The 14385-nt window shown below is 42.2% G+C and overlaps 2 protein-coding genes across 2 annotated transcripts; both read left to right on the top strand.

Moving 5' to 3' along the window:
* Positions 1 to 825: 825 nt before the first annotated feature.
* Positions 826 to 2271, top strand: LOC134449743 (zinc finger protein 528-like). Its single transcript, XM_063199852.1, has one exon. The coding sequence runs from the start codon at positions 826 to 828 to the stop codon at positions 2269 to 2271; it is 1446 nt and encodes a 481-aa protein (XP_063055922.1).
* A 4333-nt stretch (positions 2272 to 6604) lies between these two features.
* Positions 6605 to 10726, top strand: LOC134449175 (trypsin-2-like). Its single transcript, XM_063198991.1, has 5 exons — positions 6605 to 6668; positions 7126 to 7288; positions 8633 to 8892; positions 9181 to 9317; positions 10514 to 10726. The coding sequence occupies exons 1-5, from the start codon at positions 6629 to 6631 to the stop codon at positions 10661 to 10663; spliced, it is 750 nt and encodes a 249-aa protein (XP_063055061.1). The 5' UTR covers positions 6605 to 6628; the 3' UTR covers positions 10664 to 10726.
* Positions 10727 to 14385: the final 3659 nt, after the last annotated feature.

Below are 14385 nucleotides of genomic sequence, written 5' to 3' on the forward strand. Positions count from 1 at the left end.
ATAGTAGTCTGCACCTATTGTTTGTGTGCTGCCATCTCCTTTATGTGACTAATTTGGATTATTTTGTATTGATTAGAATGGCTGTTTATGGGCATGTCCGATTCTCCAACCACCCAATCCATCCAAATCATAAAAATGTGCAACTCACCAAGTGGCTTCTGGTATTCACTGGTATTACATACATTTTGTGAGGAAATGTGTGTTTAAATTAACATTTTGTAAATGCCAGTTGTTCTTTCATTTACAAAATGCCAAAACATGACATAAACCATACAGTATTTTGCGATTTTGGAACACCACCAACCACTTCTTAAATTGCACATTTAAAAAAAAAAAAAAAAGGTTGTTTTTGGGTGGTTTCAAGGGAGAAAAGGGAGTTTTTCCTCACCCGTTGCCACCAGGGCCCAATTTCAGTGTGACTATCTATCACTTATGCTGGACCCAGCCTCTGTGGACCTTATGCCTCTAGGAATCCTGGGCCCAACCTATGTGGATCTTATGACTCTACAATCTCTATCTATGTCTTCTTCTTTTGTCCTCTTGCTATTCTTTCTTGTTTCTGTCTCTCCTCTCTACTTTTTAAATCCATCTTTAACACTGATGTTTTTTTTCCATTTGTTAAGCACTTTGAGCTGCATGCCTGTGTGATACAGTGCTATACAAATACAATTATTATTATTATTTATTATTAAGGACAGAAGGAGACAAACCCCTCTGCATTGCAGACAACTCAGAAAAGCTGCGATAAGTGCTTAATATTGACATCCTTTAAGGTTGGCAGCCTTTTAACACGTCTCTCTCCCTCTCTTAGTGAAGCTCCGCAACATGAGATGCCAGGACTGCGGGCAGCAGTTCACCCGCTTGGAGGCCTTCAAGGTGCACCTGCGCATGCACGTGGAGGAGGCAGCGGAGAAGGAGCGCAGGGCCGGGAAGCGCCCTCTTCAGACCAAAAACGAGGCAGAAGAGTGTGAACGGAGCACTAAGGACAACAAAGACGGCGGCAGAGGGCCTGAAGACGAGGAGGATTTTTTCGGGAGCAGCTTTGCGCTGAAGCCGTCTGACGTCTTCCGTGTCCGGCCCCGCAAGGCCATGCTTTCGCAGGATGAGAAGCCGGTCTACAACGCCAACAGCCGCGTCTACCCCTGCACGATCTGCGGCAACATCTACTCCTACCTGGAGTCCTTCAAGAACCACCAGAAGACCCACGAGACGGACAGCACCTCAAAGCCCAAGGAGAAGGCCTTCAAGTGCCCGGACTGTGGGAAGATCTTCCATCGTGCCATCAGCCTCTCCCTGCACATGACGCTGAGTCACAAAACGTCAAGAGAAGAACAGAACAAGCCTGTAGAGCTCTACTGCGAGCAGTGCAACAAGACGTTCTCCTGCAAGACCACGTGGGCCAATCACATGGAGCACCACAAGAAGAGGCCCCACTGGTGCCTGGCCTGCGCCAAGGGCTTCAAGGACGTCAACGCCCTGGACAGGCATCTCTATCGCCACGAACAGAGACAAATCAAGTGTCACGCCTGCTTCAAGTCCTTCAGGCTGCCGGCCGAGCTCAAGTCCCACTACTCCACCGCGCACAACAGGTGCCAAAAGCCCTACAGGTGCCACTACTGCAGCCGGAGGTTCTCCCATCTGGGTGACCTGATCACACACCGCAAGAAACACGACAGCAAGGTGGGCGTTGACGACATGCTGAACGCGGCGGCGAAGCCGGCCAGCGTGAGGGGAGGAGGCGCTGCCTTGGGACCACAAAAGATCGGTGTTGTGAGGACTCTCGTGATCGGTAGCCAAGGCGGCGTGGTCGGTGATGCGCATCAGCGACGTCCCTTGCCTGACTTTAACGCCCAACCCAGAGAAGAAAAGGTGGAGGACCTTTTGAAGTCGGAGGGAGCCAAAGTGCGCCCCCTGCCTTATAAGTATGGCACTGCAGCAAAGATGCATGGCCAAACAAGTGTCAGCACTGAGAGGCAGAATGCTGGTTCACATTCCTCTAAAAGCTCTGACAAGAGTGCTGATTGGTCCAGGCAGAGGGAAGAGGACGTGCAGATCACAGGATACAGAGCACCCGTGCAGCAGACTCCAAGAAGAGATGTCCAACCACAGGAGGAAGAGGAGGAGGAAGTGGTGCTTGTTAAAGCACTGGCACCTCAAGTGCAGCCCCAGCAGCAGGAAGGGCCGTTGAGGTGCTTCATATGTGTCAGCTCTTTCTTCCAGGAGGCAGATCTTCACCTACACTACATGAAACACGCCAGTGGTGAGCTGTGAATGCGGACCACGACCACCACACTGTGCATTAGGGGTCGGGAGTAAACTACTCTCCACACATCACCTACAGCTGTCATAAGTCACTTTAGTCTTCCTCAGACCACACTAGTGTTGTTTAATATTAAGTATGCCTTTTTGTTTAAATGAATGTGCATATGACCGTTGAACAGTTATGCAGTTCATTGCATTGATGGAATTCTGGACAATTTCAACATGCAGTTGTATTGCTCAGGATACCTTATGGAATTTCTTTTTGTTCAGGTCTTTCTGAGATCCTGGCTAGCGAATGGGGACATGAGGTTTGTTTACATATTTTCTGAAACATTCTCTTGTTCTTAACATCCAAATGTCATCCCAAAAATGACTGTGGTGTTGAAATGTGTCTGCTCCTGTTACACAACTTGGAATGACATTTGGTGTATTTTAAAATGTTTTCAAACAATTTGTAAACAAACCCATTCCCCCATTAGCTTGGCAAGGACTGAATGAAAAGGGAGCACTGCCAAGTCAAGGGTAGAGTTAGCAATACAGCTGCATGTTGAGATTAGTCAGAATTCTCCTTTAAGCCTGATTTTAAAGTGCCTGGACTAGCAGTCTGAGCTGGACAAGTCATCACACAAAGGTCTCATCCGGCACCAAGCTTCTGGTTTTCAGTGTTGTTAACATGATGCTGTGGCATTAGATTTATTCTTGGCATGCGTGTCGGTATTGCCTGAATGCAGGATTTTAAAATAATTTGTTTCTTTTGAAAGTTCAGTCATCTCATTCTATCATGGATATTCTTTATTCTTGGGTATTGTTTTTATTCTCAACTGAGGGCTTTTGAAAACTTGAGGAGAGTTGGAGATTTCTAAGAGGACCAATAACTGTTTTTTTTTTGTTCATTGTTTCTCTGATGAGGCCAAATTCTAATATTGTTTGGTTTATATCCACAATAATCTTGAAAAGCTATGAGCAGCATTTTGACTCTTTTCGTGTGTGCACGTGTGTGTGTGTGTGTGTAGTCATTTGTTTATTTCTAGCTTACTATTTTTTCACCTCAAAAAGGATTTCTTATTGCTAAAGCCATGAATGCCATTGTGCCTGAGGGGCATTACTTGTAGGCTTGCCTTGGATTATTTCCCACTTCAATTACCAAATAGATTTGTGTTCAACAATTCAATAAAGGATCTTAATTAACCTCATTTAACTTTGGTCTGTGTTGTAAATTACAGTCTTTCTGCACTTTCGGTTCAACTGAAAGGTGGGACTTTTCCCAAACACTGCGAAATGTGTAACAATGAAGGCTGTCTTGTTTGTGTTGTAGCAGTGGGTAAGTTTCTGAATTAATGTTTATTAAGTGATGAATTCACGCATGTGAATTAAATAGTGGTACTGTTTTATTTAATGACCAGTTTGGTTACCGGAGAAGGTTTAGGTGGAGCTGGGGAGTGGGAAAAGCAGTCCGTGAGGGTGGATGGACGTGATCAAAAACATTTGAGGGTCAGATGGCAGAATTGTGATGAGATGCCATATTGAAATGTGTTGTCTTGAATATACAGTTGAATCCCGCAATAATCCTCTCCACAGTTGGTAAGACATTTTATCCTTAAAGGGACACTGTGCAGGAAATGGTCAAAAAAGGTACTGCAACTATGCTGCTCATTGAAACTAGGCTCCCTATTGCCAAATTTGATATTTACATGAAAGTTTACTAAGTAATAAACAAATATTAACTAGTATGGTCCAATTACAGTCATTTTTGCAGCTAAAAATGGCTATTTTAGCAATTTCAAAACGGCGGACCATGGAGAAGATCCCCTTTTTCATGTATGAAAAGTGCAATTTTTCCCGTCATAATGAATACTTAGAATTTGATGGTGGTGGTAAGTATTCATGAAAAAGGTAACATTAGTGAGTGGGCAGCATGAATTCTGGAAATGAACAACTAAAAATCTCACACAGTGTCCCTTTAATTTTTATCTTGGAATTATGACACTGTCTATGTACATGCGTCATGAAACTTTCCTCCTGAGGGGCCCACAGCAATCTGTAGTTTAGGCGCCCTGCCAGGCCATCTTAATCCAGCCCTGCTAGCAGCGGGGGGATATAACGTCTCTGGGGTGAGTTTCTCGAAAGCGTAGTTGTGAGCCAGTTAGCAACTTTAGGAATGGGAAATTGCATTGCAAACAACAAAGTAGCTAGTACAGTTAGCAACTATGGTTTCGAGAAATGCACCCCTGTTTTTGAGCTGCTTGGACATAAACCTGTTTCTCTCTCATTTTGTCCAACCAACGGAGATAAGCTGTACTTTTGTAACTAACCTACCATTTGTATTATTGTAATGCTTTTAATGCCATACATTTTATATTCAGTCCTCTATGATGATCATTTTTGTGGTCTTGAAGGACAGAGCCTTTTTTAAATATAAATATAAAGCTGTTAAGCCTAGATTTGCCCAACATGTTGACAGACCTTCACATGTTCAGTAGGCCCTATTGTATCCTGTGTGATTATTCATCTCCATCCCCAGTGGAAAAAAAACACTGAATCTTAACTCTACAGTTCCTTTCTTTTAGTTCATTACCAGCTGGCTTGTAATGTGTTTTCTATATGATATTTGTGTGTGTGGGGTTTTTTTTTTTAAGTTTTGCTTATTTGCTTTAAAAAAAAAAATCTAAAACGTGGAGTAGCCATAGCCACTAGACCTGTCCATTGCATTTTAAAATGGTGAACATTTGGTTTATTCCTCTTACCTCAAGCAACTTAACTGTCCTGTACATTGCTGCCACCTTGGGGTGTAGTTGCAGCTTTGAAACTAGATACATGTAAATGACAGCTCCAACTGCCATGTTTTCTCCATGGATGGTAACACCAATGCTCAACAGTAGCATCTTTATTTGAATCTTAATGAGACACAATGTACTGACATTTTTTATTTATATATATATATATATATATTGTCATTTTCTGGACACATTTTCCACCTAGGTTATATTGCATATTTGTTACGTTATCCGACCACACTCGTGAATCTCATGTAAAATGCAGAAAAAAAATATGAAGCTGGTCTCTAATAAACAACTCAACAAACAAGATGGCAACACTATAAAACTCTACTTTGAACAAAATTGGTTTTGTGTCTGCTTTGAAAAACCAACACTTGCTCTGAAGGTTTACAATTCTTCAGATCATAGATTTACCACTTTGGGACAAAAGTACACACATATCATGTAATATGAAGTAGGCCTATAGTGTTTTTGATGTTTTTTGTTTTGTTTTGTTGAGTGTCTTTGAGTCTCAAATGAACAAAAGATGTTGGTTACACTAGGTCATCTATTGACTACTAATTTAAATTATCCTGATTGTATGCAATGCTTCAATTAAGCATACGAAAATATTCCTGTTTCCAGTTGTGTTTTACTGTGTTTCTAACCTTAGTTGCCCTATAGTCAGAATAGCCATAGACATTGAAAATGCAGTACGGTTTAAGTGTTGTGCAAATGTAACTGAGTTGTTCCTGCATAGTCTGCCACTCGGAGCTCGAACCCGCCACCTCCTGGTCAATGCTTCAGTCCAGGCATGGGATACTGCTACGGATAGGCCTACTGCAGTGGTTCTCAAACTTTTCCCATCATTCCCCGCTTCGGAGGGTCTGGATGCTTCCGAGCCCCCCCTCCCCAAGCAACAGCAGTATTCGCCGCAGACTGATTTTACTACCGCTGCGTTGCGAAAAATCAAAGGAAAGGTGACTGGTGACATAAAACAGAGGGACGTGTGTTCATTTCCTATGCTATTGAAATTCATGACAATTTATAATAAGGAAATAGGAGATAAGGAAAGGAAATAATTTCCTTGGGGGAAAAAAACCCAAAATCTGATGTCACACGCCCCCCCCCTGCAATGCCTCCACGCCACCCCCAGGGAGGCTTGCGCCCCACTTTGAGAAACACTGGCCTACTGTATAAGCTGTATAAGTCAACAGGTCATTAGGCCTACTTTGTACTTGTCTTGGTGAGTTTATTTTGTCGTTTGGTTACCAAAATAGATTTGTGTTCGACAATTCAATGAAGCAAGGATCGTGATGAACCTGATTTAACTTTGGTCTGGGTTGTCAATTTCAGTGTCTCTGCACTTGTGGTTCAACTGAAAAGCGACAGCTATCTAGAACACTGATAAATGTGTTTGATAGGAGGGGTTTGAACAGGTGGCCTGTTTCACTGAGATAATCTGCCATTTTTCCATTGGTTATTTTTAAAACAATCTTTTTTTTGGTAGTTCCTCTTGCAATCAAAAAATGCCATAACCTTTTTATAGGGTGAAAGCCTACAATTTCACCGCCTTCTTTGCCTCGGCTTTGCATGCAGTTTGTGTAGCAATGAAGACTGTCCTGTTTGCGTTGTTTATTATAGCAGTGGGTAAGTTCCTGAATGAATGTTAACTAAGTAAAAAATGATTGGAAGTCAGAGGCGTGCTCAGTCCCTTTAGGAAGATGAAAAAAAGTATTCTTGTGGGTGTTCTTTGGTTCAAGGTTCAATGTCAAAAAAGTTGCTTGAAAAGAGAAAAAACTTTTCTTCACCAAGGCACTCCGAAAAGTATAATTAAAAATGTCTTTATTATTATGACATGTCCACTAAGGACTTTTAAAAGTCCTTAGTGGACATGTCATAATAATAAAGACATTTTTAACTATACTTTTTGGAGTGCCTTGGTGAAGAAAAGTTTTTTCTCTTTTCAAGCAACTTTTTAAAGTAAAAAATGAATTAATTAATGTGAATGAATGAATGGTATTATGTTTAATTGAATTGAAATCTAAAAGCATTCAGCATGGTATGGGGCAGAGCAGTAATAGCTTATGTGCTGGCCCTGGGACAGAGTGCCATGCTGGGCCGGATGATAAGATCATTGGGGGTTACGAGTGCCCTCCGCACTCCCAGCCATGGCAGGTCTACCTCACCTACGACGACGGGGAGCGCTGGTGCGGGGCGTCTATGATCAATGAGCTTTGGGCTGTCTCTGCTGCACACTGCTACATCCCGTGAGTAAATTCATTCTCTCACTGTCACTCACTGGAGTTATGTGACTGTAGTGCTGACTGGTGAAAAAGCTTTTTTTCCCTGTCTTGTTAGAATAAACATGTTTATTATTAACTTTTTCTTTTGAGAGCTTTTATTTCAGATACACACATTCTTACTTCGGGTAAGGGGTGGGATTTGATGCTGTAGCTTGCAGACCATTTGCCCATAGTTGCTACCTAACAATCGTATCACTATTTGTAGTTATATACAGTCTAATTTGGCTTATCTAAAAGATAACATCACTGGGTGATTCAGTAATTTTTGACAATGTATGGAATAGAAGTGATGTAAACAGTGGAAGCATTAAATGCAAAGTCCTCTAAAAGATAGTACAAATATCTGTAAAAAATAATTTATTTAATAGTGTTTTTCTAAGCATTCTCAATCAAAAAGGCAATTTAATGTTATCATGTACAACAATTCAAGGCCAAAAAAGGAAATGGACTGGTTTTTTTAGCTTTTGAAGTGTATTAAAATGTAGCCTATTTTTTTGTAAACTCAACACCAAAGCATCACAAAATAGGGTTTTTCATTTCAACTCTTCAGTTGTTGTCAGTGTTCTAGTGCGCTATCTGTGTTTGAGTGTGACATTGTCCACAGCCCCCTCACCTCAAACCTGCACAGTCTGACTACCAATAATCGTAAAGAAAGTGGCGTTATAACATGGGATAAATATTCCATAACTGTCTACTGGCTACCTTGTTTGGCTTGTCCATAAAATTGGTGATTGAATATTTTTTGAAAATGTATGGCAGTATTAAAACAGTATGGGGCGACGTGGGTCAGTGGGCTAGTGCGCCACACTATTACACTGGGGGCCTGGGTTTGATTCCAGCCCGAAGTTGTTTCCTGATCCTTCCCCATCTCTCTCTCTCCCCACTCATTTCCAGTCTCTCTGAATAATAAAGGTGTAAAAGAAGTATAAAAGCATAATGTAGGCCTATAAAATATACTAAAATAGGTAACACTTTATTTTAGGGAAACTATTAGCATTAATACATGCCTGTATAAGTAACTTATAAGGCATGTACAAAGCAAAATCAAACATTTGATTTGATTCGCAAATGTCCTGTTCATGCCCAATAAGGGATTTATTACCAATTTAACCTTAGTGAGGACCTAGTAGGCCTTAGCGTTTGCTTAGTACATGCCTTACAAGTTACTAATGCAGGCATTAACATTGCATGTATTAGTGCTTATAGATGTATCCCTAAAATTAAGTGTTACCCCTAAAATATAATACCAATGGAGTATTGTCAGTGTTCCAGTACACATTCTGTGTGTGACTGTGCCCTTACCCCCAGCCCCCCTCGCCTGGCCCTGCACCTGGGAGAGCATCACCTGTTCAAGGAGGAGGGCACGGAGCAGCGCATCTGGGCCGAGAAGGTCATTCCCCACCCCGACTACAATGACGCCACCTTTGACAACGACTTCATGCTGATCAAGCTGGGCGAGCCGGCCGTTTTCGACCAGTATGTTCAGCCCATCCCCCTGGCCAGCAGCTGCCCCTCGGCTGGCAGCCAGTGCCTCGTGTCTGGGTGGGGCAACCAGATCAACACGGGAGGTGAGCGGAGAGGAGCTGGCTGGCTGTAGGAGTTGTGCAAAATGCATTGACCACATAGTATCAAGTTTAAGCACAATCACAACGTTTTTTAATCATCTATTTTTAATATTTCTCCTAGGCCTACAATAATGTTAACCAGCAGTGTAGAATCATGAATCTAAATGAGCCAATTGAGAGACGATGATGACTGTAGTGAAAGCTATCCATAGTTTAATATCATTGCAAATATTTCTTCATCAATTTCTTGATTATCTTTGTGTGAACACTTGCGATTTGTTGCACTTTCAGTGAACTACGCATCGCTGTTGCAATGTCTGAACCTGCCGGTGTTGTCCAAGTCCCAGTGTGTGGGGGCCTACGGGAGCATGATCACTGACAACATGTTCTGTGCTGGCTACCTGGAGGGAGGCAAGGACTCCTGTCAGGTACGCACTTGTTTTCAAACTGTATAGGCGATACATAGAGGAACTGTGTCTGCTCAAAACCAACTGCTCATACTATACTGCAGTGGAATTTGTAAAGAGGAATTCTGTTCTATATTTGAATCAGCATCAATAGTAGCCGTGGTGGGATGTTATAGGTCAGTGCTACACTAAGTCATGCATAGAGTGTGCATCTATACATTGATTATTGGTTATCATTGGTTTTTTAGTGTGTTTATAGCGTATATATACGTACAAGTAACTTAAAGTATACCCACAAGTCACTTAAAGTATACCCACAAGTCAGTGGCGTAACACAAACACTTGGGCCCCCCCTGCAGGATACAGAGTGGGGCCCCCCAACCCCAACATTCCCCCGACCCCCGACCCCCCACCAACGCCACATCCCCCCACCCCCCACTCAAAAGCCACGGCCTCCTCCACTACCTTTTTGAAGTAGAGGTCCATTTTTGCAGGGCAGAGTGTCCCGGGGCCCATTACATATTACCCATGTATATATTCTTTTACTATGATAACAAGTCACTTAAAGTATAAGCATACACCTCTAGCCTGGCGACGCCATCCATGTACTCCACCCAAAGATTTTGGCTCCGCACATCGTCTGGCAAAAGCCTCGAGCTCAGTTCTCTCAGTGTTTAACCAATCGGCAAACAGTTGAGAGTGGTGACGTAGAACTTACCCGCGAGCTCCGTTACTGATTGGTTAAGGTAACTATATTCACACTTTCGTTTTGTTATTTGTATGCTTTTGTGACGCTATAACGTAACAGGTATGCTAATAAAGCACAATATGGGTTTTAATTTGAGTTTGGAACTCCAATTAATTTAAATGATAGAGTAAGATCAGACCATCTCCCACCGTCCACGGAGACGGTTTCCTCATGGCTTTTGCCAGACTGATTGACAGAGTCAACAATCGGCTTTTCGCCCAGGCAACTACACCTCTGCTCCATTGCAAACAAAGCACACATCATTTCAACTCCATCTGCTGGCTGGCCCTGGATGGTACTAGAAACAGTCATGTCAGTAATCCCATAGACAGACTCTATTTGAAACGCGGTGTAGTGCTGTGCAGTTTTTGACCAGGCTGAGAGAAAAATGATCTTCTCAATCTCAATATTTGTGTTTTATATTCATGTATTTCAGTTTTTATTTGTGTTTTATATTCATGTATTTCAGGGTGACTCTGGTGGCCCTCTGGTCTGCAACGGAGAGCTGCATGGGGTGGTGTCCTGGGGCTATGGCTGTGCCGAAGCTGGCCATCCTGGGGTGTATGCTTCAGTTTGCCGCTATTCTGACTGGGTCAAGGAAACCATTGCCCGCAACTAAGGATCTTCCCATTTGTTCAAGGGGGGTTGGGCTGATCATGTTCCAGCTGCATTAAATGTGCCAAAGCAATCTATGCTGTGCATTTTCATTTCTTGCTTTTTTCCCCTTAAAAACAACCAAAAAACCTACTACTGCGGTTACTCTACATATGGTTTGTTCATGTCCCCATATCACAGTTCTGTTCTGAACATGGACTTCCAGTTATTCTGCCAAACATTTTTATTGTAATGGGCAGGGTGCCCAGTGTACCACACACTGATGAAGGCTTGATAGCCGGAATGCGTTTGCTTGTGGACATGGTGGTAATCTATAAATAAATAATGAGACGTAGCTTGTGAGTGCGGGGTTTTCTTCTTTAAGTTGATACCTTTTATCGAGTACCCAAAGACATTCATTTTTTCCAAACTTTTTTAACGCCAACTCCCAATGTCATTGTGACACAGCACTCCACAGCACACAAGTGAACACTGCACACAACGAAATTGCATTTATGCCTCACCCGTGCAAGGGGGCAGCCCTCAGTGGCGCCCCATGGGGAGCAGTGCGTTGGGACGGTACCATGCTCAGGGTACCTCAGTCATGGAGGAGGATGGGGGAGAGCACTGGTTGATTACTTCCCCCACCAACCTGGCGGGTCGGGAGTCGAACCGGCAACCTCTGGGATGCAAGTCTGACGCCCTAACCGCTCACCCATGACTGTCCATATGAAGTTGAGTGCATCCTCTGACAAACAGGGTGCCCAGTGCCCACCCCCAACCAGTTTCCCTGACATCCTGCTGGTCAGTATTTTTTGATTATTTAGAACACAATCAAAAGCACTGATTTTTCTAATAATATGGGCTGCATCATCCATATAGATACTGCATGAATAAAGCCTGGTTTATGCTCCGAAACAAATGTGTCTGCACGATGATGCAGACAGCCACGCAGTTATTGTCCGCCCCTCCGCAGTGACTTGGTGTGCACCCCTAAAATGTGACTGCCCGCAGACAGTGACGCAGTTAACGGCAGCAGGAGCAGCTGTGATTGGTCCTCTCGACACTAACTGTGGGTAGGCTATGCAATAGCCAAGTTGCCCTGTTGCCACTCGGAACAACACTTGCTGGTCACAGTTTTATTTTGCATGTTTTTTGCATACCAAGATTGTTCTTAGTTATTGTTGATTGTATGATTTATTAGGCTCAAATAGCCATAGTTTAATATTCATCTTACAAATCTTTTGTGCAGAAGAAGTAGAGAAGACGGGTGCCAGTCAAAGACAAGATGTCCATTGCCATTAAGATAATAATTACATTTACGGTATTTGTAAATTTGTAATTGTCACTTTGTATCATTTTCCATGTCTCTAATGCCTCAGTTTGAGTTTCCAGCAATCTTTGTGCTCACTTGGACAGCTTCTTCAGTGATTCATTCATTCATTCATTCATTCATTCATTAACAAATGGATTAAGATTTAATGTCAACGTTTTTATTGGCGCTTTTATTTATTGAGGAAGATTGTGTGTAGTTAGTGTGTTGCTACTACCTATGGTGTCCACAGCTGAAGACTGGTTAGTCATCACAGTGGCAAACTGCAGCAGTCTGACTCATTACAGGTTATTTTAGCCCGTTTACATTCTCATAAATGAATTTACAATTCTTTCTCTGACACATTCAGTCACACACACACACACACGCACACACACACACACACACACACACACACACACACACACACACACACACGCACACACAGCGTGCAATAAGAAGTGTGTGTTCTTCAGGGCTTCAGCCAGTTGTACATTGGCCTGATCAATCTAACATTCAGACACACTAATAGTGCAACCTCTTACTAAAGATATGGCCTGTCAACGACATCATAACAAAATTGCTATGATGCAGAGTGTCTTAAGTAACTGATTAAGACTTGGTCATTACCGTTTGGTGACAATTAGGTTATAGGGGTGGGGAACCTCTTTCATTTGAGGGACCACTTCAAATTAATCCAAGGGCCGTACTATGAACACAAACCAGGATTTCCCCCTGCACTTTAGGCCTATATTGAAGGTATAACTACCTTTAAAACAAACCAAACCTTCATAGATCCCCTGACAACAACGTAATTGTATAGCAAATGCATGTATAGCAAAGACTTCTCTTTTTTTTTAAATGTCATATTTCATGTGAAGCTGCATAGTAATACGTTTCTATCCATAAAGCAATTCAATCTGTACTTGTGCAGAGAGATAACTGCGTGGAGTGAGAGCCACACTGCAAAAATAAAGTCTTAGCAAGCTATTTTTCTCATTTCAAGTAAAAACATTGAATTCATTTTAGGCCTATTTAAAGTAAAAATCACCCAATAACTAGTAGGCTACTTTTTAACTGGAATTTAGCACTAGAAATTAGACTAGTTTTTGAAGGGGACCGCTTAATTAGCCCATGGCCTCTCTCTCTGCAGAGGCGATTCTAGGGTCAGGTGGGGCCCCAAGCGAAAATGCAAAAGAGTGAATATTTGAACCAAAATCATCACTATTGTAATGCAGTATGGGCTGTTATTCACTATCTACCTGTAGGTGCTTAGGGGCCCCAAGCGGCTGCCTCCCTTGCCTGGTGGCAAGACGTCTCTCTCTCTCTCTCTCTCTCTCTCTCTCTCTCTCTCTCTCTCTCTCTCTCTCTCTCTCTCTCTCTCTCTCTCTCTCTCTCTCTCTCTCTCTCTCTCTGCCCCCAAATGTGGATTCAGAAGTGTCTGGTGTTTTGAGTATGCTGTCTGCTCTACAGGTATTGTCAACAAGGATCTAGTATTTTCACAGTGGTTACTGTAAATTGGTTTGTTTTTCCCTTCATTTATTTTTTCTTTATTTTTGGTTTGTTTTCTTTAATCTACTTTTATACATTTTAAGAGTGTAATATGATCTGTTTGTGCAAATTGTTTTAATAAAGTATCCTTAAAGGGACACTGTGTGAGATTTTTAGTTGTTTATTTCCAGAATTCATGCTACCCATTCGCTAATGTTACCTTTTTCATTAATATTTACCACCACCATGAAATTCTATGTATTCATTATGACTGGAAAAATTGCACTTTTCATACATGAAAAGGGGGATCTTCTCCATGGTTCGCCATTTTGAATTTCCAGAAATAGTCATTTTTAGCTGCAAAAATGACTGTACTTGGAGCATACTAGAAAATATGTGTTCATCACTTAGTAAACTTTCATCTAAAGATCAAATTTGGCAATAGGCAGTCCAGTTTCAATGAGCAGCGTAGTTGTAGTACCTTTTTTGACCATTTCCTGCACAGTGTCCCTTTAAAATTTAAATTCTCTCTCTGCCCCCCAGTGACCACCACAAGCAACTTTTCATTTCGGTTGTCACCTGTAGGCTACACAGACAGCGAGGATGACTCGCTTTATTCACTTTGTGCAGTGTCTATTTCACTTCGTGTGTAATCCTATATTGCTTGCAGTGATTTTAATAGTATGCTGTGTCGAACCAATACTTGAATAGTCCCCCAGTAACTCCACATGGACAAACTGTTCATCTCCCCAAATGAACGCCTTTCTTCATACTCAAAGAAGTCTGTGGTAGTTACTAACAGCACACAGGACACATAAATTACACTAGTCCGGTTTGATTTGATCAGTCCAAGATATTGATTGAAATCAAGTCTGCGCCCCTTCCTTTCACAGGCCGTGTGACCTAATAACACTACCCTACCCAGAATTCAGTGTGATTTAGAT

Source organism: Engraulis encrasicolus, chromosome 5 (genome assembly GCF_034702125.1).
Source record: "Engraulis encrasicolus isolate BLACKSEA-1 chromosome 5, IST_EnEncr_1.0, whole genome shotgun sequence".
NCBI classification, from domain to species: domain Eukaryota; kingdom Metazoa; phylum Chordata; class Actinopteri; order Clupeiformes; family Engraulidae; genus Engraulis; species Engraulis encrasicolus.

Excerpts from the sequence above, each read along its gene's own strand:
- LOC134449743 (XM_063199852.1), top strand. The coding sequence starts at position 826 with ATGAGATGCCAGGACTGCGGGCAGCAGTTCACCCGCTTGGAGGCCTTC.
- LOC134449175 (XM_063198991.1), top strand. The coding sequence starts at position 6,629 with ATGAAGACTGTCCTGTTTGCGTTGTTTATTATAGCAGTGG. Across the intron at positions 6,669-7,125 it reads GTTGTTTATTATAGCAGTGG|AGTGCCATGCTGGGCCGGAT; the intron begins GTAAGTTCCTGA and ends GCCCTGGGACAG. Across the intron at positions 7,289-8,632 it reads GCTGCACACTGCTACATCCC|CCCCCCTCGCCTGGCCCTGC; the intron begins GTGAGTAAATTC and ends CCTTACCCCCAG.